The sequence below is a fragment of the Pogoniulus pusillus genome, chromosome 6 (genome assembly GCF_015220805.1).
Source record: "Pogoniulus pusillus isolate bPogPus1 chromosome 6, bPogPus1.pri, whole genome shotgun sequence".
Classification (NCBI taxonomy): Eukaryota; Metazoa; Chordata; class Aves; order Piciformes; family Lybiidae; genus Pogoniulus; species Pogoniulus pusillus.
Window position 1 is genome coordinate 350,192 of NC_087269.1, and position 20,448 is coordinate 370,639.

A 20,448-nucleotide genomic window follows, 5' to 3' on the forward strand; every position below is an offset into this window, starting at 1 on the left:
GGAGCTGGAGCAGCTCTGAGCTCCCTTCCAGCCCAAACAGCAGAGGTGGAGCTGGAGCAGCTCTGAGCTCCCTTCCAACCCAAACAGCAGAGGTGGAGCTGGAGCAGCTCTGAGCTCCCTTCCAACCCCCAAACAGCAGAGGTGGAGCTGGAGCAGCTCTGAGCTCCCTTCCAACCCCCAAACAGCAGAGGTGGAGCTGGAGCAGCTCTGAGCTCCCTTCCAGCCCAAGCAGCAGAGATGGAGCTGGAGCAGCTCTGAGCTCCCTTCCAGCCCAAGCAGCAGAGATGGAGCTGGAGCAGCTCTGAGCTCCCTCCCAGCCCAAACAGCAGAGGTGGAGCTGGAGCAGCTCTGAGCTCCCTTCCAACCCAAACAGCAGAGGTGGAGCTGGAGCAGCTCTGAGCTCCCTTCCAACCCAAACAGCAGAGGTGGAGCTGGAGCAGCTCTGAGCTCCCTTCCAGCCCAAACAGCAGAGGTGGAGCTGGAGCAGCTCTGAGCTCCCTTCCAGCCCAAACAGCAGAGGTGGAGCTGGAGCAGCTCTGAGCTCCCTTCCAGCCCAAACAGCAGAGGTGGAGCTGGAGCAGCTCTGAGCTCCCTTCCAACCCAAACAGCAGAGGTGGAGCTGGAGCAGCTCTGAGCTCCCTTCCAACCCAAACAGCAGAGGTGGAGCTGGAGCAGCTCTGAGCTCCCTTCCAACCCCCAAGCAGCAGAGGTGGAGCTGGAGCAGCTCTGAGCTCCCTTCCAACCCCCAAACAGCAGAGGTGGAGCTGGAGCAGCTCTGAGCTCCCTTCCAGCCCAAGCAGCAGAGATGGAGCTGGAGCAGCTCTGAGCTCCCTTCCAGCCCAAGCAGCAGAGATGGAGCTGGAGCAGCTCTGAGCTCCCTCCCAGCCCAAACAGCAGAGGTGGAGCTGGAGCAGCTCTGAGCTCCCTTCCAGCCCAAACAGCAGAGGTGGAGCTGGCTGGGTGGGAGCTGGAGCAGCTCTGCTGTCCTGTGGCTAGGCCAGGAGAGCTCTGCCAGGGTTGGGGCAGGAGCAAGGGAAGGCCTGAGGTGGACACTCACTTTGCAGTCAGGATCTTGTGGTCCACATCATCCAGGGAGGAGCTGTGGGCCACGTGGAAGGTCCCAAACAAGGTGTTCCTCTTCTTCTTGATCTTCTCAGCCTGGAACATGGACAGGGAGGTCAGGGGACAGCTTGGTACTGCCTCCAGGAGAACACCATCATGGATGGGTTGAGACCAACAGAAGCTCCTGAGAGGTTTTGGGGGCACAAAGCTGGGCAGAGTCTGGAAGTTCTTCTTCCTGAGACTGAGGGTGAGGAGGTCACCACCAGCCTGAGGCTTTGTGCTCCTCCTTGGCTCTCCTGCTGCCTTCTGAGGGGGCAGAGGGAGGTCAAGCAGCTGCCTGCCCAACTTGGGCTTGTCCTCCTGGGTAAAGCCTCAGGAGAAGCTTGGCAGTGACCTGGGGTTGGTGGTTTGGGGTCAGAGCTGGGGTTGGGTCTCCTTCAGCTTCTCCTGGAGGAGATGAAAGTGTCCACAGAGAGGCCCTGACTGTGCTTGGGGCTCTGCAGCCTGGAGAAGGCTCCAAGGAGGCCTCTGGTGGCTTTGCAGTGCCTAAAGGGCATGAGGAGAAAGCTGGGGACAGAGGAGCCTGCTGGGACAGGACAAACTGGGGGGGTGGGCACTGGAGAGGGCACAGCTGGCAGGCTGGGGGCAGGGCTGGGCACAGCAGTGCCAGGGAGAGCTGAAGGGGCTGGGGCAGGGCACAGAGCAGGGCAGCAGAGCTGGGCAAGGGTGTGGAGGAGCAGGAGGAGGCTGTGCAGGAGCTGTGAGGAGCAGCTGAGGGAGCTGGGGCAGGGCTGAGGCTGCAGCAGAGGAGGCTGAGGGCAGCCCTTGTGGGGCTCTGCAGCTCCCTGGCACCCCTGGCTGTGGCCAAGCAGTGCCCTGCTGCTGCCTCTGCTGCTCCTCAGCACCAGCCTCAGCCTCCCTTCTCCAAGCCAGGCTGTTGCATGGAGCACAGAGCCCCTCAGAAGGAAGGCAGAGCCAAGGCAGATGCAGATCCCTCTGCTGCTGCCCCCTCTCTGCCCGGCCCCACCACATCCCCCATGCCCCCTCCTTGGCCCTCCTGGCAGAGCCAACCTGGCACAAGCAAGGCCAGGGAGATGCTCCAGCCCCAGGAACCTCCTTCCCTGCTGCTGTTCAGAGCTGGCATCAGGAGCCAACGGCTGGCACTGAAGCCCTGAGCCCCCTCCAGGCTCCAAGCTGTGCCAGGTCACCCCCCAGGAGGTGGCTCCTTGGGGCCACTCCGACCTCCAGCTCCCTCTGGCCTGGCAGCGCAGGGGGAGGTGAGGAGGAAGCCCTGGGGAGGTGTCGCCCCCCGCGGAGTGCTCACCCCCTCCTTGGCCACCAGCAGCTGCTTCTCGGCGTTCTGCTTCTTCACGTTGTAGTACTGCACCTCCACCTCGTGCGTCAGCTGCAGCCACCTCTGCAGCGCCTCGGGGGCAGCCCAGCCGCAGTGAGACTCCAGCTCCTTCTCGGCGTTCTTCAGCGCCATGCGCACCTGCGGGACAGCGCCGGGCTGCGGGGGGTGCGGGACAGCGCCGGGCTGCGGGGGGTGCGGGACAGCGCCGGGCTGCGGGGCTGCGGGACAGCGCCGGGCTGCGGGGGGTGCGGGACAGCGCCGGGCTGCGGGGCTGCGGGACAGCGCCGGGCTGCGGGGGGTGCGGGACAGCGCCGGGCTGCGGGGCTGCGGGACAGCACCGGGCTGCGGGACAGCGCCGGGCTGCGGGGGGGTGCGGGACAGCGCCGGGCTGCGGGGGGGTGCGGGACAGCTCCGGGCTGCGGGGCTGCGGGACAGCGCCGGGCTGCGGGGCTGCGGGACAGCGCCGGGCTGCGGGGGGTGCGGGACAGCGCCGGGCTGCGGGGGGTGCGGGACAGCGCCGGGCTGCGGGGGGGGTGCGGGACAGCGCCGGGCTGCGGGGGGTGCGGGACAGCGCCGGGCTGCGGGGGGGGCGGGACAGCGCCGGGCTGCGGGACAGCGCCGGGCTGCGGGGGGTGCGGGACAGCGCCGGGCTGCGGGGGTGCGGGACAGCGCCGGGCTGCGGGGGTGCGGGACAGCGCCGGGCTGCGGGGGTGCGGGACAGCGCCGGGCTGCGGGGCTGCGGGACAGCTCCGGGCTGCGGGGGGTGCGGGACAGCGCCGGGCTGCGGGGGGTGCGGGACAGCGCCGGGCTGCGGGGGTGCGGGACAGCGCCGGGCTGCGGGGCTGCGGGACAGCTCCGGGCTGCGGGGGGTGCGGGACAGCGCCGGGCTGCGGGGGGTGCGGGACAGCGCCGGGCTGCGGGGGGTGCGGGACAGCGCCGGGCTGCGGGGCTGCGGGACAGCTCCGGGCTGCGGGGGGTGCGGGACAGCGCCGGGCTGCGGGGGGTGCGGGACAGCGCCGGGCTGCGGGGGGTGCGGGACAGCGCCGGGCTGCGGGGGGTGCGGGACAGCTCCGGGCTGCGGGGGGTGCGGGACAGCGCCGGGCTGCGGGGGACGGCTCTGGGCCCCTGCTGCCGAGGCAGCTCCAGCCCCTTGGTGCCCAGGGCAGCTCCAGCTCCCTGCTGTCGAGGCAGCTCCAGCCCCTTGGTGCCCAGGGCAGCTCCAGCCCCCTGCTGCCGAGGCAGCTCCAGCCCCTTGGTGCCCAGGGCAGCTCCAGCCCCCTGCTGCCGAGGCAGCTCCAGCCCCTTGGTGCCCAGGGCAGCTCCAGCCCCCTGCTGCCGAGGCAGCTCCAGCCCCTTGGTGCCAGAGCAGAAAGGTCTCTCTCGCTGGAGCTGGGACCAAGCAGGGCTGCTGGGAGGGCTCCCTGCCTGTGCCAAGGGCTTGGACAGTGATGGCCTGGAAGGTGCCTTCAACCCAGCCCATCCCATGGCTCCATCACCTTGGAAGGTGCCTTCAACCCAGCCCATCCCATGGCTCCATCACCTTGGAAGGTGGCTCCATCCCAACCCATTCCGTGGCTCCATCACCTTGGAAGGTGGCTCCAGCCCAACCCATTCCATGGCTCCATCACCTAGGAAGGTGGCACCAGCCCAACCCACCCCATAGCTCCATCACCTTGGAAGGTGGCTCCAGCCCAACCCATCCCATGGCTCCATGACCTTGGAAGGTGGCTCCAAGTTAGGAGCAGGACTTTGGCACCATCCAGAGGCAGGTGGGGCTGAAGGAGTGCAGAGGAGAAGCAAGCAGGAGGTGCAGCACTGGGGTGGGGCTGGGGAGCACTGGGAGGACAACCACGGACTGGAGGGCAGGGGAAGGGGGGAAGAAGGACCAAGGACCAGGGGTGGAGATGAGGCAGCAGCCCAAGCCAGGGCCCACCCTGCTGCCCCAGGGACAGCAGCACCTGCAGTGTGCTCCTGCCAAGGCTGCTCAGCTGCCTGCTCAAACAGGCCCTGGGGGGTTGGTGGCAGCAGCTGGAGAGCAGCCAGGGGGTGCCCAGGAGGGCAAGGAGGGCAGCAGCAGCCTGGCATGGAGCAGCAGTGGTGTGGGCAGCAGGAGCAGGGCAGGGATGGTGCCACTGGGCTGGGCACTGAGGAGGCCACAGCTGGCAGGCTGGGGGCAGGGCTGGGCACAGCAGTGGCAGGAGCAGCTGCAGGGGCTGGGGCAGGGCACAGAGCAGGGCAGCAGAGCTGGGCAAGGGTGTGGAGGAGCAGGAGGAGGCTGTGGAGTGGTTGGGCCCAGAGGAGATGGGCTCAGGCTGTGCCAGGGCAGGTGGAGCTTGTGCCTGAGGAGCACTTTGTGCCCCTGGAGGCTTGCCCAGGCCTGTGCCAGGCTGCCCAGGGCAGTGGTGCAGTGGCCATGGCTGGAGGGGCTGGCAAGGGGCAGAGCTGTGGTGCTGAGGCCATGGGTGGGTGGTGCTGGGCAGGGCTGGGGCCGTGCTTGGCCTCCATGCCCTGGGAGCTCTGTGCCAACCCAAGCACTCCACCAGCCCCTGGCTGCCCCCTGGCTCTGAGCCTGTGCCCATGGGCTGGAGAAGTTTGCCCAGGCCAGGTCAGGAGCAGCCACTCTGGATGAGTCCTCCAGCAGCTGCCAACTCCTCCACTGCCCCTCCAGCTGGTGTAGGTCTTGGTTTGGGCTCCCCACGGTGCCCCCAGGAGTGAGGCAGGTCCCAGTGGGGTCAGTGGCAGTGCCTGGTTAATGGGGGCCGTGGGCAACATCTGCCTGGGCTGGTGCTGGTGTTACAACCACACAGGCTGGGGCAGGAGGGCACAGCCAACACTCACCTGGGCACTGCAGGCCTCCTGAGCACCTCTGAGGAACAAGAGTGGTTAAAGTCACCTCTGGCTCTGCAGGGCCTCAACTGGTGGCGGGGGCGGGGAAAGGGATGGATGGAGCCTGCCTGCTCCAGAACCTCCTCCAAAGCCTCCTCCAAAGCCTCCTCCAAAGCCTCCTGCAAAGCCTCCTCCATCATCCTCCTCCAAAGCCTCCACCATCCTCCTCCTCCTCCATAGCTCCCTCCAAAGCCTCCTCCATCATCCTCCTCCATAGCCTCCTCCATCATCCTCCTCCATAGCCTACTCCAAAGCCTCCACCATCCTCCTCCTCCAAAGCCTCCTCCATCATCCTCCTCCATAGCCTACTCCAAAGCCTCCACCATCCTCCTCCTCCACAGCCTCCTCCTCCTCCACAGCCTGCTCCATCATCCTCCTCCATAGCCTCCTCCACAGCCTCCTCCAAAGCCTCCACCACCATCCTCCTCCTCCTCCATAGCCTACTCCAAAGCCTCCACCATCATCCTCCTCCACAGCCTACTCCAAAGCCTCCTCCATCAACCTTCTCCACCAACCTCCTACACAGCCTCCAAATCCCCCCCAGACCTTGTCCAAGCCTCCCCAACCAACTTCCTCCCAGCCTCCTCCACAGCATCCTCCACCTCATGGAGGGGCTGGAGGAGCAGCTAAGAGAATGCTGCTGTAGGATGGCACCAAAGCTGGTGCCAGGGCCATGGGGGTGTGTGGGCTGCTGGTGTCTACCTGGCTGGAGGGCAGCCAGGAGGTGCCCAGGTGGGCAAGGAGGGCAGCAGCAGCCTGGCAGGGAGCAGCAGTGGTGTGGGCAGCAGCAGCAGGGCAGGGCAGGGCTTGTGCCCCTGGGCTGGGCACTGGGGAGGGCACAGCTGGCAGGCTGGGGGCAGGGCTGGACACAGCAGTGGCAAGAGCAGCTGCAGGGGCTGGGGCAGGGCAGGTGGAGCTTGTGCCTGAGGAGCACTTTGTGCCCCTGGAGGCTTGCCCAGGCCTGTGCCAGGCTGCCCAGGGCAGTGGTGCAGTGGCCATGGCTGGAGGGGCTGGCAAGGGGCAGAGCTGTGGTGCTGGGGCCGTGGGTGGTGCTGGGGCAGGGCTTGGCCTCCATCCCCTCCCCTCCCAGCCAAGCAGTCCCTGCTGGCCCCAGGCTGAGCCCCTCCAGGCCCAGCTGTGCTCTGTGCCAGCAGCTCCATGGCCACCAGCACCCAGCACACAAAGAGCTCTCTGAAGCTCTTCTCCCACCTCAGGGACTCTCTCTGGGCCTCACTGCAGTGGGTTTGGACTGGATGAGCTTTAAGCTGCCTCCATTCCACGACTCCATGACCTTTAAAGTGCCTCCTGCACAACCCATGCCACAACTCCTTGACCTCTGAAGGTGTCTCCAACCCAAACCACTCCATGACTCCATCACCTCAGAAGGCCTCTCCAACTCAAGCCATTCCATGGCCCTTAAGGTGCCTTCAGCTTGACCCATTCCATGAGTCCTTGACCTTCGAAGGTGCCTCCAATCCAACCCCTTCCATGCCCTTGGAAGGTGGCTCCAACCCAAACCATTCCATCATTCCATGACCATTAAGGTCCCTCCAATCCATTCCATAGCTCCATGACCTTGGAAGGTGCCTCCAACCCAACTCATTCCATGACTCCAGGACCTTAAGGTCCCTCCAACCAACCCATTCCATCATTCCATGACCTTTAAGGTGCCTCCAACTCAACCTGTTGCATGACCTTTAAGGTGCCTCCAACTCAACCTGTTGCATGACCTTTAAGGTGCCTCCAACTCAACCTGTTGCATGACCTTTAAGGTGCCTCCAACTCAACCCATTCCATGACTCCATCACCTCTGAAGGTGCCTTCAACCCAACCCATTCCCTGACCTTGGAAGGTGCTTCCAACCCAACCCATTCCATCATTCCATGACCTTTAAGGTGCCTCCAACCCAACCTGTTGCATGACCTTTAAGGTGCCTTCAACTCAACCCATTCCACGACTCCATCACCTCTGAAGGTGCCTTCAACCCAACCCACTTCATCATTCCCTGACCTTTACAAGGTACCTCCAGCCCACTGCACCCCCCCATGACCTCAGCAGGTCCCTCAACCCAGCCCAGCCCTGCAGACCACAGCAGGAACCCTTTGGGCCCTCTTCCTCCACGAAGCAAAGGCAGAGAGGCAAAGGCTGAAGGAGCTTTGAGGACACCCCCAGCCCCCCCAGCCCACTCCACAGCAGGCTGAGGCACCCTGGGGAGCGGGGCCCAGGCTGGGTGGGTGAGCAGCTCTGCAGCCTGCCCTGGTGGTACCTGCTCCAGCTCCTGCTCCGCATACTTCTGCCTGCTGAGCTCGTTCTCGGTGCCCTCCCGCAGCTCCCGCAGCCTGTGAGCCTCCTGCTTGGCGATGCTGATCTCGTCCTGCAGCTTCTTCTCCAGGTGCACCTTCTCCACCTCCACCGAGCGGTGCTCCTCCTGCGCCTTCTGCAGCCTGCGGGGGGCAGCAGCGCTCAGCCGCCTAACCCCAGCCCTGCCGCGGCTGCCTGCCTGCGGGCGTGCGGGGGGCAGCAGCGCTCAGCCGCCTAACCCCTGCCCTGCCGCGGCTGCCTGCCTGCGGGCGTGCGGGGGGCAGCAGCGCTCAGCCGCCTAACCCCAGCCCTGCCGCGGCTGCCTGCCTGCGGGCGTGCGGGGGGCAGCAGCGCTCAGCCGCCTAACCCCTGCCCTGCCGCGGCCGCCTGCCTGCGGGCGTGCGGGGGTGGGAGCGGCAGCAGGGGCTGGGAAGGTCTAGGAGTGATGGGAAGAGCAGGAGGGGCTGGAAAGGTCTAGGAGTGATGGGAGGAGGAGATGCTGGAAGGAGCAGGAGGGGCTGGGAAGGTTTAGGAGTGATGGAAAGAGGAGATGCTGGAAGGAACAGGAGGGGCTGGGAAGGTCTAGGAGTGATGGAAGGAGCAGGAGGGGCTGGGAAGGTCTAGGAGTGATGGAAGGAGCAGGAGGGGCTGGGAAGGTCTAGGAGTGATGGAAGGAGCAGGAGGGGCTGGGAAGGTTTAGGAGTGATGGGAAGAGGAGATGCTGGAAAGAGCAATAGGGGCTGGGAAGGTCTAGGAGTGATGGGAGGAGGAGATGCTGGAAAGAGCAGGAGGGGCTGGGAAGGTCTAAAAGTGATGGGAAGAGGAGATGCTGGAAGGAGCAGGAGGGGCTGGGAAGGTCTAGGAGTGATGGGAAGAGGAGATGCTGGAAGGAGCAGGAGGGGCTGGGAAGGTCTAGGAGTGATGGAAGGAGCAGAAGAGCTTGGAAAGAGCAGGAGGGGCTGGGAAGGTCTAAAAGTGATGGGAAGAGGAGATGCTGGAAGGAGCAGGAGGGGCTGGGAAGGTCTAGGAGTGATGGAAGGAGCAGAAGAGCTTGGAAAGAGCAGGAGAGGCTGGAGGGCTCTAGAAGCCCTGGAAGCAGCAGCAGGAGGGGCCATGGTTGGTGGTGCTGGGGCAGGGCTGGGGCCATGGTTGGTGGTGCTGGGGCAGGGCTGGGGCCATGGTTGGTGGTGCTGGGGCAGGGCTGGGGCCATGGTTGGTGGTGTTGGGGCAGGGCTGGGGCCATGGTTGGTGGTGCTGGGGCAGGGCTGGGGCCACACTTGGGCTCCATCCCCTCCAAGGCCTTTCCCTGCAGCCCAGCTCAGAGGCCTGAGGGGCTGCCAGCTCCAAGCTACCTCTCCTGCAGGTCGTGCAGGGACTGCTCAGCCCTGTGGAGCCCTTCCAGGTCCTTCATCATCTTCTTCATGTGCTCCTTGGAGTAGCGGTTCTGGATGTAGGCAAACCAGCAGCCCCCGACCCCGATCACGATGGAGACCACCAGCATGAAGTCCTTCAGGTGGTTGTGCCGAGTCACTGCAAGGAGCAGAGGGTGAGGGGGAGAGGAGGAGGAGAAGGAGGAGAGGAGGAGGAGGAGAAGGAGGAGAGGAGGAGGAGGAGGAGGAGAAGGAGGAGAGGAGGAGGAGGAGAAGGAGGAGAGGAGGATGAGGAGAAGGAGGAGAGGGGAACAGGAGGATGAGGAGAAGGAGGAGAGGGGAACAGGAGGATGAGGAGAAGGAGGAGAGGGGAACAGGAGGAGGAGGAGAAGGAGGAGAAGGAGGAGAAGGGAACAGGAGGATGAGGAGGAGGAGAAGGAGGAGGAGGAGAAGGAGGAGGAGGAGAAGGAGGAGGAGGAGAAGGAGGAGGAGGAGAAGGAGGAGGAGGAGAAGGAGGAGGAGGAGAAGGAGGAGGAGAAGGAGGAGGAGAAGGGAGAGGAGAAGGAGGAAAGAGAGAAGGAAGAGAAGAGGAGGAGGAGGAAAGGAGAAAGAGGAGGAGAGGAGAAGGAGAAGAGGAAGAATAGGAGGAGAAGGAGGAGAGGAGGAGAGGAGGAGGAAGAGGAGGGTTCCCAGCGGGAGGCTTCCCCCAGCACACGACCTAAGGCAGAGGTGGAGGCAGCAGCAGGGGGAGCCCTGGGCCTGCATTCCCAAAGGGACAACCATGGCCAAGGCCCAACCTTGGAGCCAGCCAAGGACGAGGGGAAGGTTCTGCTGCCTGCAGGGGCACAACCTCCTGCAGCAGCACACCGAGGGGGCACCTGCTGGGGGGCACAAGGAGGTGCCCAGGAGCCAGCAAGGGGCCCTGGGGGGCACGGAGCAGAGTGTGGGCACAGCAGTGTAAGCCAGGAGGACCTCTCCACCCACTGCCTCTCCTCCTCCCACCAAGGAGTCTCCCCCCAGGTCCTTCACAGCCACAACTAAAGGCAGAGGAGCAGAACCTCCCCACGGTGCCACACAGGGCTGGGGGAACTCCTCCTGGGGGGGCAGGAAGGTCAAGGGAGGCTCTGCTGCCCTCTGCTCTGCCCTGGCCAGGGCACAGCTGCAGTGCTGGGGCCGGGGCTGGGCTGAGCAGCTGCAGGGGCCTGGGAAGTGCTGGAGAGAGCCCAGGGGAGGCCTCCAGCTGAAGCTGAGGAGAAACTCCTTGGCTTGAGGGTGCCCAAACCCTGCCCCAGGCTGCCCAGAGAGGTTGTGAAGCCTCCTTCTGTGCAGAGCTTCCAACCCTCCCCTGGGCATGGTGCCCCTGGGCAAGCTGCTGTGAGTGCCCCTGGCCTGGCAGAGCTCCAGAAGTCCCTTCCCACCCACACCACCCTGGGATTCTGGGATGCTGAAGGGCAGCTGGATTGGGCTGAGCAAGGCTGAGGAGCACTTTGTGCCCCTGGAGGCTTGCCCAGGCCTGTGCCAGGCTGCCCAGGGCAGTGGTGCAGTGGCCATGGCTGGAGGGGCTGGCAAGGGGCAGAGCTGTGGTGCTGAGGGCATGGGTGGGTGGTGCTGGGGCAGGGCTGGGGCCGTGCTTGGCCTCCATCCCCTTGAAGGTCTCCTCCAGCCCAACCCATCCCACGATGTGTGTACCTCAAACACCCACCTCAGGCAGCAGGAGAAGCAGACCCTGCCCAGGGAGGCCTCTGCTGAGCTCCCAGCAGCACCTGAAGCTCCCCAGCAGGGTGGGCAGAGGCCGAAGGAGCTCTGACAGCCCTGCCCCAGGCAGCAGAAGGAAGGGGCAGAGCTGAGAGGGAGATCAGAGAGCTCAGAGCTCTCTAATCAACATCAAAGCAGCTCAGCTCCTGCTCAGCCTTCCTCCAGGGCTCCTCCTCCTCACCCAGGGGTGCTTCAGCTGCAGCCTGAGCCAGCAGCAGAGCTCCCCCCGAGGGCTCCCTCCAGCCCAGGAGGGGAGTTGGAAGCCCTCCAGAGCAGGCTCCACAGGGCAACTGCCAACATCACCTGCTCAGGCCTCACCCCAGGGAGCTGCAGGGCTGCTGAGCCCAGGCTGGGTTGCTGACCCCAGAGCAGGGTTTGGTGACCTCAGGGTGCCCAGAGGAGCTGGCACAGGCTGGCACTTACACAGAGGAGGTCCAAAGAGGACTGTGTCCAAGGCCTTCAGCTGCAGCTTCTGCCGGTGGCTCCTGTCTGTCATCTTCAGCACAGTTCCCATCATGGTCACATTGTTCACAGCCAACCTGGGCAGCCACAGGAGACAGCCCCAGGGCAGGGCAGGTCAGAGCCAGCTGCAGGAGACAGCCCCTGGGCAGCACCTCAGAGCTGCAGGCTTGGGCTGCCAGGGCAGAAGAAAGGGCTCCAGTGGGCAGCAGGAGCAGGGCAGGGATGGTGCCCCTGGGCTGGGCACTGGGGAGGGCACAGCTGGCAGGCTGGGGGCAGGGCTGGGCACAGCAGTGGCAGGAGCAGCTGCAGGGGCTGGGGCAGGGCACAGAGCAGGGCAGCAGAGCTGGGCAAGGGTGTGGAGGAGCAGGAGGAGGCTGTGCAGGAGCTGTGAGGAGCAGCTGAGGGAGCTGGGGCAGGGCTGAGGCTGCAGCAGAGGAGGCTGAGGGCAGCCCTTGTGGGGCTCTGCAGCTCCCTGGCACCCCTGGCTGTGGCCAAGCAGTGCCCTGCTGCTGCCTCTGCTGCTCCTCAGCACCAGCCTCAGCCTTCTGCTGCCTGGCAGCAGCCTGGAGCCAGCTGGGGCCAAGCTCTGTGCTGAGGGCTGTGCCCAGAGGAGATGGGCTCAGGCTGTGCCAGGGCAGGTGGAGCTTGTGCCTGAGGAGCACTTTGTGGCCCTGGAGGCTTGCCCAGGCCTGTGCCAGGCTGCCCAGGGCAGTGGTGCAGTGGCCATGGCTGGAGGGGCTGGCAAGGGGCAGAGCTGTGGTGCTGAGGCCATGGGTGGTGCTGGGCAGGGCTGGGGCCATGCTTGGCCTCCATCCCCTGCCAGCTCTCTGCCAACCCATGCCCCAGGCTGCCTCCACCCTCAGCTCTGACGCTTCTGGAGTCACTTCTCTGGAGCAGAGCTCAGGAGCTCCTCAGGAGGCTTCTGAAGCTCAGGGAGAGTTTGGGCTGCCAGGGCTCCACCCTGGGCAGATGCCAAGGAGAGGGCAGTGCAGGGAGGACTGACCTGGGCATGGCATGGCCACTCAGCTGCAGCTTCCTGAAGGTCTCCTCGTACTGGGGCAGCTCCACGTAGGTTATGAGCCACTGCACCACCTCCTCCACCGTCCAGTTGTAGACTGTGCAGAGGCAGAGAACAGAGAGCTGAGCTGAGCAGCCCAACCCAGCAGGGCCCCCAGGACCAGGCCTGCAGCCTCAGCCTGCCACCTCCTGCAGAGCAGGAACACCCCCAGGCCTGCAGCCCTGCCCTCTCCAGCTGGGGACACCAAACTCACACAGGGGCTTGGAGGCAACAGCCACGGAGCTGTGGTGCTGGAGCCATGGGCTGGGGCTGGGCTCCAGGACCTCAGAGCCACCAGCCCTGGAGGGGGTTGGGAGCTGTGGTGCTGGAGCCATGGGCTGGGGCTGGGCTCCAGGACCTCAGAGCCACCAGCCCTGAAGGGGGTTGGGAGCTGTGGAGCTGAGGGCCATGGGCTGGGGCTGGGCTCCAGGACCTCAGAGCCACCAGCCCTGGAGGGGGTTGGGAGCTGTGGTGCTGGGGCCATGGGCTGGGGCTGGGTTCCAGGACCTCAGAGCCACCAGCCCTGAAGGGGGTTGGGAGCTGTGGTGCTGGAGCCATGGGCTGGGGCTGGGCTCCAGGACCTCAGAGCCACCAGCCCTGGAGGGGGTTGGGAGCTGTGGAGCTGAGGGCCATGGACTGGGGCTGGGCTCCAGGACCTCAGAGCCACCAGCCCTGGAGGGGGTTGGGAGCTGTGGAGCTGAGGGCCATGGGCTGGTGGTGCTGGAGCAGTGCTGAGGCCGTGCTTGGCCTCCATCACCCTGGAGATCCCCAAGCAAAACCATTCCATCATCATCATCTCCATCATCATCACCACCCCTCAGCCTTCCCAGCAGCCAAGGGCAGCAGAGGTTCATTTCCTGCTGGCTCCAAGTGCTGGGAGGCTGCTGAGGAGCTCTGAAATGCCAACCCTGAGCTGTGGCACCACTCTGGGGAACACCTCCAGGCCTCCTCCAGCAGCAGATGCCAGAGTGGGCAGAGTGAGAGCCAGGAGCTGAGTAATGAAGAGCAAGAGAGGAGGAGAAGGTGGCAGCTCCACTCCTACCCACAGCATGACTCACAGATGGAGCCTGGCACAGTGCCCTGGCATGAGGAAACAGCTCAAAGCCTCCAGGCTCCTGTGGTCATGGCATGGGTTGGGTTGGCAGAGGGCTTGAAAGTGATGATGGAGGCCAAGCATGGCCCCAGCCCTGCCCCAGCACCACCCACCCACGGCCTCAGCACCACAGCTCTGCCCCTCGCCAGCCCCTCCAGCCATGGCCACTGCACCACTGCCCTGGGCAGCCTGGCACAGGCCTGGGCAAGCCTCCAGGGGCACAAAGTGCTCCTCAGGCACAAGCTCCACCTGCCCTGGCACAGCCTGAGCCCATCTCCTCTGGGCACAGCCCTCAGCACAGAGCTTGGCCCCAGTTGGCTCCAGGCTGCTGCCAGGCAGCAGAAGGCTGAGGCTGGTGCTGAGGAGCAGCAGAGGCAGCAGCAGGGCACTGCTTGGCCACAGCCAGGGGTGCCAGGGAGCTGCAGAGCCCCACAAGGGCTGCCCTCAGCCTCCTCTGCTGCAGCCTCAGCCCTGCCCCAGCTCCCTCAGCTGCTCCTCACAGCTCCTGCACAGCCTCCTCCTGCTCCTCCACACCCTTGCCCAGCTCTGCTGCCCTGCTCTGTGCCCTGCCCCAGCCCCTCCAGCTCCTCCTGCCACTGCTGTGCCCAGCCCTGCCCCCAGCCTGCCAGCTGTGCCCTCCCCAGTGCCCAGCCCAGGGGCACAAGCCCAAACCCATGGAACTCTTTTGGTTGGAGAAGGCCTCTGTGGCCAAGTCCAACCCTCCCCCAGCTGTGCCAAGTGCTGGAGTCAAAGCACATCCCAGGCCTGTGCCAGGCTGCCCAGGGCAGGGTTGGAGTGCCCATGGCTGGAGGTTGCAGAGCTGTGGTGCTGGGGCAGGGCCTGGAGCTCTTCTGCAGCCCTCCTGTGGTTGCTGCTCTCTGACCCCCAGCAGCAGAGGGGGCAGGGCAGAGGTTGCCCTTCGCTGCCCATGCCCAGGTGCCACACTCCAGCCTGGGAAGCAACCAAGACCAGCACCATCCTGGGGGAGCAGGAAGGAGAAGCTTGCTTGGGTCTCCTTTTACCTTCAGATGTCTTCCAGGCCTTCCAGAGGTCTTCCACACTGATGAGTTTGTCCTCCCCGTGGAAGGTGCTGTGCTTGACCGTGGGGTCATGGTAGTTGAGGTCCTCCCTCAGGAACTAGGGGAGGAAGAAGAGGGAAAATGGGATTAGCCTCTGGGGCATCTTCATGGTGATGACATCTGCAGCAGGCCTCAGGTCAGCATTTCCATGGCCAAGGCCTCAGGAGGCTGAGATGGGACCTAACAAGGTCATGGGAGCATGGGAGGGGTCAAAGGCACCTCCAAGGTCATGGAAGCATGGGAGGGGTTGGGTTGAAGGCACCTCCAAGGTCATGGAAGCATGGGAGGGGTCAAAGGCACCTTCCAAGGTCATGGAAGCATGGGAGGGGTTGGGCTGAAGGCACCTCCAAGGTCATGGGAGCATGGGAGGGGTTGGGTTGAAGGCACCTCCAAGGTCATGGAAGCATGGGAGGGGTCAAAGGCACCTTCCAAGGTCATGGAAGCATGGGAGGGGTTGGGCTGAAGGCACCTCCAAGGTCATGGGAGCATGGGAGGGGTTGGGTTGAAGGCACCTCCAAGGTCATAGAAGCATGGGAGGGGTCAAAGGCACCTTCCAAGGTCATGGAAGCATGGGAGGGGTTGGGTTGAAGGCACCTCCAAGGTCATGGAAGCATGGGAGGGGTTGGGTTGAAGGCACCTCCAAGGTCATGGAAACATGGGAGGGGTCAAAGGCACCTTCCAAGGTCATGGAAGCATGGGAGGAGTTGGGCTGAAGGCACCTCCAAGGTCATAGGAGCATGGGAGGGGTTGGGCTGACTTCACTGGTTGGGGATGTCCCTGCTCAGTGAAGGGTGGTTGGATGACCTTGAAGGGTCCTTTCCAACCCAGACCTCTCCATGCTTCTGACCTTCCAAGGCTCTCCACAACCCCACTGAGATGCCACCAAGGTCACCATCAAGTGGAGAGTGATTGGAGTAGATGACCTTGAAAGGTCCTTCCCAACCCAGACCTCTCCATGCTTCTGACCTTCCAAGGCTCTCCACCACCCCCCTGAGATGCCACCAAGGCCAGCACCCAGCCCCTGCACCTCCTCCTGTGGGGCTCTCCCAGCCAGGAAGCCTCCAGGGCTCCAGGGTGAAGGTTTGGGCAGCTCAGGGGAGCAGCCTGGAGCCACCTGGGCCTGGTGCAGCACAGGCAGCAGGCAGGGGTGAAGCTGCTGAGCTGCTGGTGTGGGGAAGGCAGCAGGGGACGTGCCAATGTCACCTGGCAGGGCTGCCAAGTGCCCACGGGGAGCTGCAGGGATCAGCTGCTGCTTTATTTAGCAGAGGATGGAAAAGTGATCTCCTGAGGCTCCCAGCAGCTCAGCACCACCACAACAACCCCCCCAGACCCCTCCCAAGGACACCAGGCAGGGGACAAAGCTGCCTGCTGGGACGGCAGCTCCAGGAGGGATGCTGGGGGTGATGGATGGGGCTGGGAGGTCCTCTGAGGAGCAGCTCAGAAGGTCAGCAGAGAGGAGCCTGTGGCTCTGGGCAGCCCTGGGCAGAGGGCAGCTGCAGGGCTGGGGCAGCTCTGGGGGCTCAGTACAGGCAGGGAGCTGCTGGGGCAGGGCCAGAGCAGGCCACAGCCATGCTGGCAGGGCTGGCAGCCCTCTGCTGGCAGGCCAGGCTGGCACAGCTGGGGGGGCACAGCCCGGAGCAGGCTCCAGGGACACCTTGTGGGGGCCTGGCAGGGCTGGAAGGGGCCCAGGAGAGAGCTGGGCACAGAGGTTGGAGCAGGAGCTGCTGGGGCAGGCCAAGGGGGAGGCTCTGGAGCTGCAGGAGGTGACCCAGCAGGGACCCCAAGCACAGACACGGGACAGGAGCAGCAGGAGCTGAGGCCCCTGTGGGGGGACAGAAGGTGAGGGACAGCAAAGCCACTGCTGCACAGGCCTCTGGCAGAGCAGGGGCAGGGCAGGGCTTGTGCCCCCTGGGCTGGCACTGGGGAGGACACAGCTGGCAGGCTGGGGGCAGGGCTGGGGCCATGCCTGGAGCTCTCCATGCTGGTGGCAGAGGGTGAGAGGAAGCAGGGGCAGATCCATCACCACCATCCTTGTGCCATTGGCATCCAAGCTGCTGGCCCCCAGGAGGCTCCTCAGCAGGCAGCTGCAGCAGAGCCACCCCTGGGGTGCTGGAGCTGCCTTTGGAGGCAGCTGAGGAGCAGAAATAGAGCAGCAATTAGAGGTGGCCCCAGGAGGGAGCTGCTCTGGCATCTGAATCAAGGGCACCAACGATGCCACCTCCAGCTGGGTGGGAAGAGCAACTGCAGAGAGGAGAAACCCAACCAGAGCCTGAGCCTGGGGCAAAGGACAGGACCTCACCAGGCCAAGCCTGCTGGGAAGGGACCTCTGGAGCCCATCCAGCCCAACCCCCTGGCTCCAGCAGGGCCCCACAGCAGCCTGCCCAGGGTGGCAATGCCCAGGGGGGGTGGAAGCTCTCCAGAGAAGCTCCAGGTCTGTGTCTCCTGCTCCTTCCCACCCACAGACCTCACGGAGGAGTTGTGCCATGGCAGAGTGCTGCCATGGCAAGGGTTGGGCAGGAGGAGAGCTGCCAGGGCAAGGAGGCCAAGCATGGCCCCAGCCCTGCCCAGCACCACCCACCCATGGCCTCAGCACCACAGCTCTGCCCCTTGCCAGCCCCTCCAGCCATGGCCACTGCACCACTGCCCTGGGCAGCCTGGCACAGGCCTGGGCAAGCCTCCAGGGGCACAAAGTGCTCCTCAGGCACAAGCTCCACCTGCCCTGGCACAGCCTGAGCCCATCTCCTCTGGGCACAGCCCTCAGCACAGACCCTGCCCCTAGGCTGCCAGCTGTGGCCTGCCCAGTGCCAGCAGTGGCATCGCTGCCAGCCTGACCTGCAGGCAGCAGGAGGAGCTTCTGGAGGTGAAGCCCCAAAGCTGCCAAAGGCTCCAGCCTGAGCCTGCTGCCCTCCTGCAGCTCCTCCCCAGCTCTGTGCCACCACCACGGCCAGCAGGAGCTCAAAGCAGCAGGGGGGGCAGAGCTGGTGGTCACCTTGGCCTGCCCCTGGCTCCTGCAGGGAATTCCTGGAATGCCTTCTCCAGGGGCTTCAGAGCCTGGACTGGAGCCTGGACCCAAGGCAGGCTGAACTCCCACCCCAGGCTGAGCAGGGGAGGCTGAAGCTGTGCTGAAGAACCATGGAGGGGTTGAGCTTGGAGCACACCTTGAAGATCAGCCAGGCCCAACCTCTGCCCAGCTCCCACCACAGGCTCTGCCTTTGGTTTTACCTTCCCCCATCCTGAACCCAAAGGAGGAGATGGAGGAGGAGGAGATGATGGAGGAGAAGTAGGGGGGAGGAAGCTGTGCAGCAGGAGGCTGGGCAGAGCCTGTGCCAGGGCAGCCAGAGAGGTTGGCAGCTGCCCCCTGGCTGGCAGCAGCCCAGGGCAGGGGGTTTGGGCTCTGAGCTGCCTGCTCTGCCTGGGGCTGGCCCTGCTGGCTGCAGGGCTGGGATGGATGAGCCTGGGAGGTGCCTCCAGCCCAACCCATGCCAAGACTCCATCACCTGGGAAGCTGCCTCCAGCCCACTCCATGACTCCATCACCTTGGAAGGTGCCTCCAGCCCAACCCACTCCATGACTCCTCGAGGTCCTCAGGCAGCAGGAGTTTGGGAGCTGGAGCCCTCTGGGCAGCAGGTGGCACAGGCTGAGAGGTCTCAAGCGTTTGGGGGAGAACTCTGAGGAGATGCTTTGGAGCTCCTGGAGGTGCTGACCAGCTCCAGAACCTCCAGCAGGGCCACACAAAGCTGTGCTCCTCAAGCTCAGCACCATCCTGACCACTCTGCCTCTGCCCAGAGCCAGGAGAAGACTGCTGGGAGCAAGCCAAGGAGACCTCAGGAGGTCAGAGCTCGGAGCTGATCCTCCTCCAGGAGCTTGGAAGCCCAACTGGGAGCTGCACCAAGGGGGGGAGGGTGAAGACTGGGAGAGAGATGGAATCCTCTTAGCCCCCAGATGGCAACATCTGGCCAGGAAGGGAAGTCCTGGGGGGAAGCCTGGAGAAGATGAAGGCCCAAGAGCTGCTGGGAGCTGCCAACAAGCCCACCAGGACAGAGCATCCCAACTGCTGCCTGGTGCCCAACCCTGCCAGCACCAGGAGAGCCTCCCCTGCCTGCCAGCTGGGCAGGACACAGTGCTGAGGAGCCTGGCCTGAAGCAGCAGCCAGAGCTGAAGCTCCCAAGCTGAGTGAGATGTGGCTGCAGGGCAGGCAGCAAACCTGGGAAGGTTTGGAACTGACTTTCATGGCTGAATGAATTGGGATGAAAGAGAGGGAGAGGCCCCAGAGGCTGGGAGCAGGCACCCAGCCCTGCTGGCAGCTCACCAAGGGCAGGCAGAGGCTGCAGGCTGCAGGCCCAAGCTCCTGCAGGACCTCAGCAGCCCTGGCACAGGTGGGACCTGGCCAGGGAGCTCAACTGCTGCCTCGGCCTGGGCTGGAGGTGCAACCTCCATGGAATGAGACCCGGGGGCAGGGCTGGGCACAGCAGTGCCAGGGGGAGCTGGAGGGGCTGGGGCAGGGCACAGAGCAGGGCAGCAGAGCTGGGCAAGGGTCTGGAGGCTTGCCCAGGCCTGTGCCAGGCTGCCCAGGGCAGTGGTGCAGTGGCCATGGCTGGAGGGGGCTGGGAGCTGTGGTGCTGAGGCAGGGCTGGGGCAGTGCTTGGCCTCCATCACCTCAGAGCTCTTCTCCAACCCAACCCTTCCACAACTGCTCTATGAAATACCCACCCAGGGGACAGCTCCTCAGAGGCAGAGCTGCAGAGGTGGCTTTGGCCACCAGAAGGACACCACAAGACCACCCCTGGACCAATCTCGTTGCTCTCCTCCACCTCCCCACCACCCACAGCTCAATGCTGCTCTCCAAGAGAGCCACCACAGGCTGCAGTGGAGCTCAGGACTCATCTGCTGCAGCCTCTGAAGTCCTTCCACGGGCAGAAGGAGACCACCAGAGCACCCCAGGGCCATCCTCACTGCTCTCCTCCACCTTCCCACCACCCACAGCTCAATGCTGCTCTCCAAGAGATGCTGCAGAGGAGCTCAGGACCCATCTGCTGCAGCCTCTGAAGCCCTTCCAGGAGGAGACCACCAGAGCCCCCAGGGAGCAACCTCCCCTGCACCCACAGCTCAATGCTGCTCTCCAGGAGAGCCACCCCAGGCTGCAGTGGAGCTCAGGACCCCTCTGCTGCAGCCCCTGCAGGAGGAGGGGCAGCCCCCAGCCCCCCAGCCCCCACCTCGTCGCTCTCCTCCACGTCCACGTTGCCGTTGGCGTCGTCGTCCATCTGCTTGTGGATGTTGCGCACAGCCTCGAAGCTGAGCTGCTGCTCCTCGGCGTGGCACAGCGCAGGGTCGATGCGGCAGAACTCTGCGGGCACAGCGCAGCCTGCTCAGCCACCTGCCCTGGCACCCTGCTCAGCCACCTGCCCTGGCACCCTGCTCAGCACCCTGCCCTGGCACCCTGCTCAGCCACCTGCCCTGGCACCCTGCTCAGCCACCTGCCCTGGCACCCTGCTCAGCCACCTGCCCTGGCACCCTGCTCAGCCACCCCTGCCCAGCACCCTGCTCAGCCACCCCTGCCCAGCACCCTGCCCAGGCACAGCGCAGGGTCGATGCGGCAGAACTCTGCGGGCACAGTGCACCCTGCTCAGCCACCTGCCCTGGCACCCTGCTCAGCCACCCTGCCCTGGCACCCTGCTCAGCCACCCTGCCCAGCACCCTGCTCAGCCACCCCTGCCCAGCACCCTGCCCAGGCACAGCGCAGGGTCGATGCGGCAGAACTCTGCGGGCACAGCGCAGCCTGCTCAGCCACCTGCCCTGGCACCCTGCTCAGCACCCTGCCCAGGGACCCTGCCCTGGCACCCTGCCCAAGGACCCTGCTCAGCCACCCTGCCCAGGGACCCTGCCCTGGCACCCTGCCCAAGGACCCTGCTCAGCCACCCTGCCCTGGCACCCTGCTCAGGGACCCTGCCCAGCACCCTGCTCAGGCACAGCGCAGGGTCAATGTGGCAGAACTCTGCGGGCACAGCGCAGCCTGCTCAGCCACCCTGCTC

The 20,448-nt window shown here is 64.9% G+C and overlaps 1 protein-coding gene across 8 annotated transcripts in view; it reads right to left on the bottom strand.

The window, feature by feature from the left end:
* STIM1 (stromal interaction molecule 1) overlaps nucleotides 1-20,448 on the bottom strand; it is a 63,226-nt gene that overhangs the window by 22,676 nt on the left and 20,102 nt on the right. For all 8 annotated transcript variants that reach the window (XR_010302473.1, XM_064144120.1, XM_064144124.1 and 5 more), the window contains exons 2-9: nucleotides 19,633-19,763; nucleotides 14,363-14,477; nucleotides 12,194-12,305; nucleotides 11,152-11,267; nucleotides 8,956-9,133; nucleotides 7,569-7,746; nucleotides 2,387-2,554; nucleotides 1,058-1,158 (exon numbers count right to left, since the gene is read on the bottom strand). Coding sequence is in view for 7 of the 8 variants with exons in the window: in XM_064144120.1 (XP_064000190.1) it covers nucleotides 1,058-1,158; nucleotides 2,387-2,554; nucleotides 7,569-7,746; nucleotides 8,956-9,133; nucleotides 11,152-11,267; nucleotides 12,194-12,305; nucleotides 14,363-14,477; nucleotides 19,633-19,763 (1,099 nt within the window). In the remaining variant the exon portion in view is untranslated. The remainder of the gene's footprint in view (nucleotides 1-1,057; nucleotides 1,159-2,386; nucleotides 2,555-7,568; nucleotides 7,747-8,955; nucleotides 9,134-11,151; nucleotides 11,268-12,193; nucleotides 12,306-14,362; nucleotides 14,478-19,632; nucleotides 19,764-20,448) is intronic.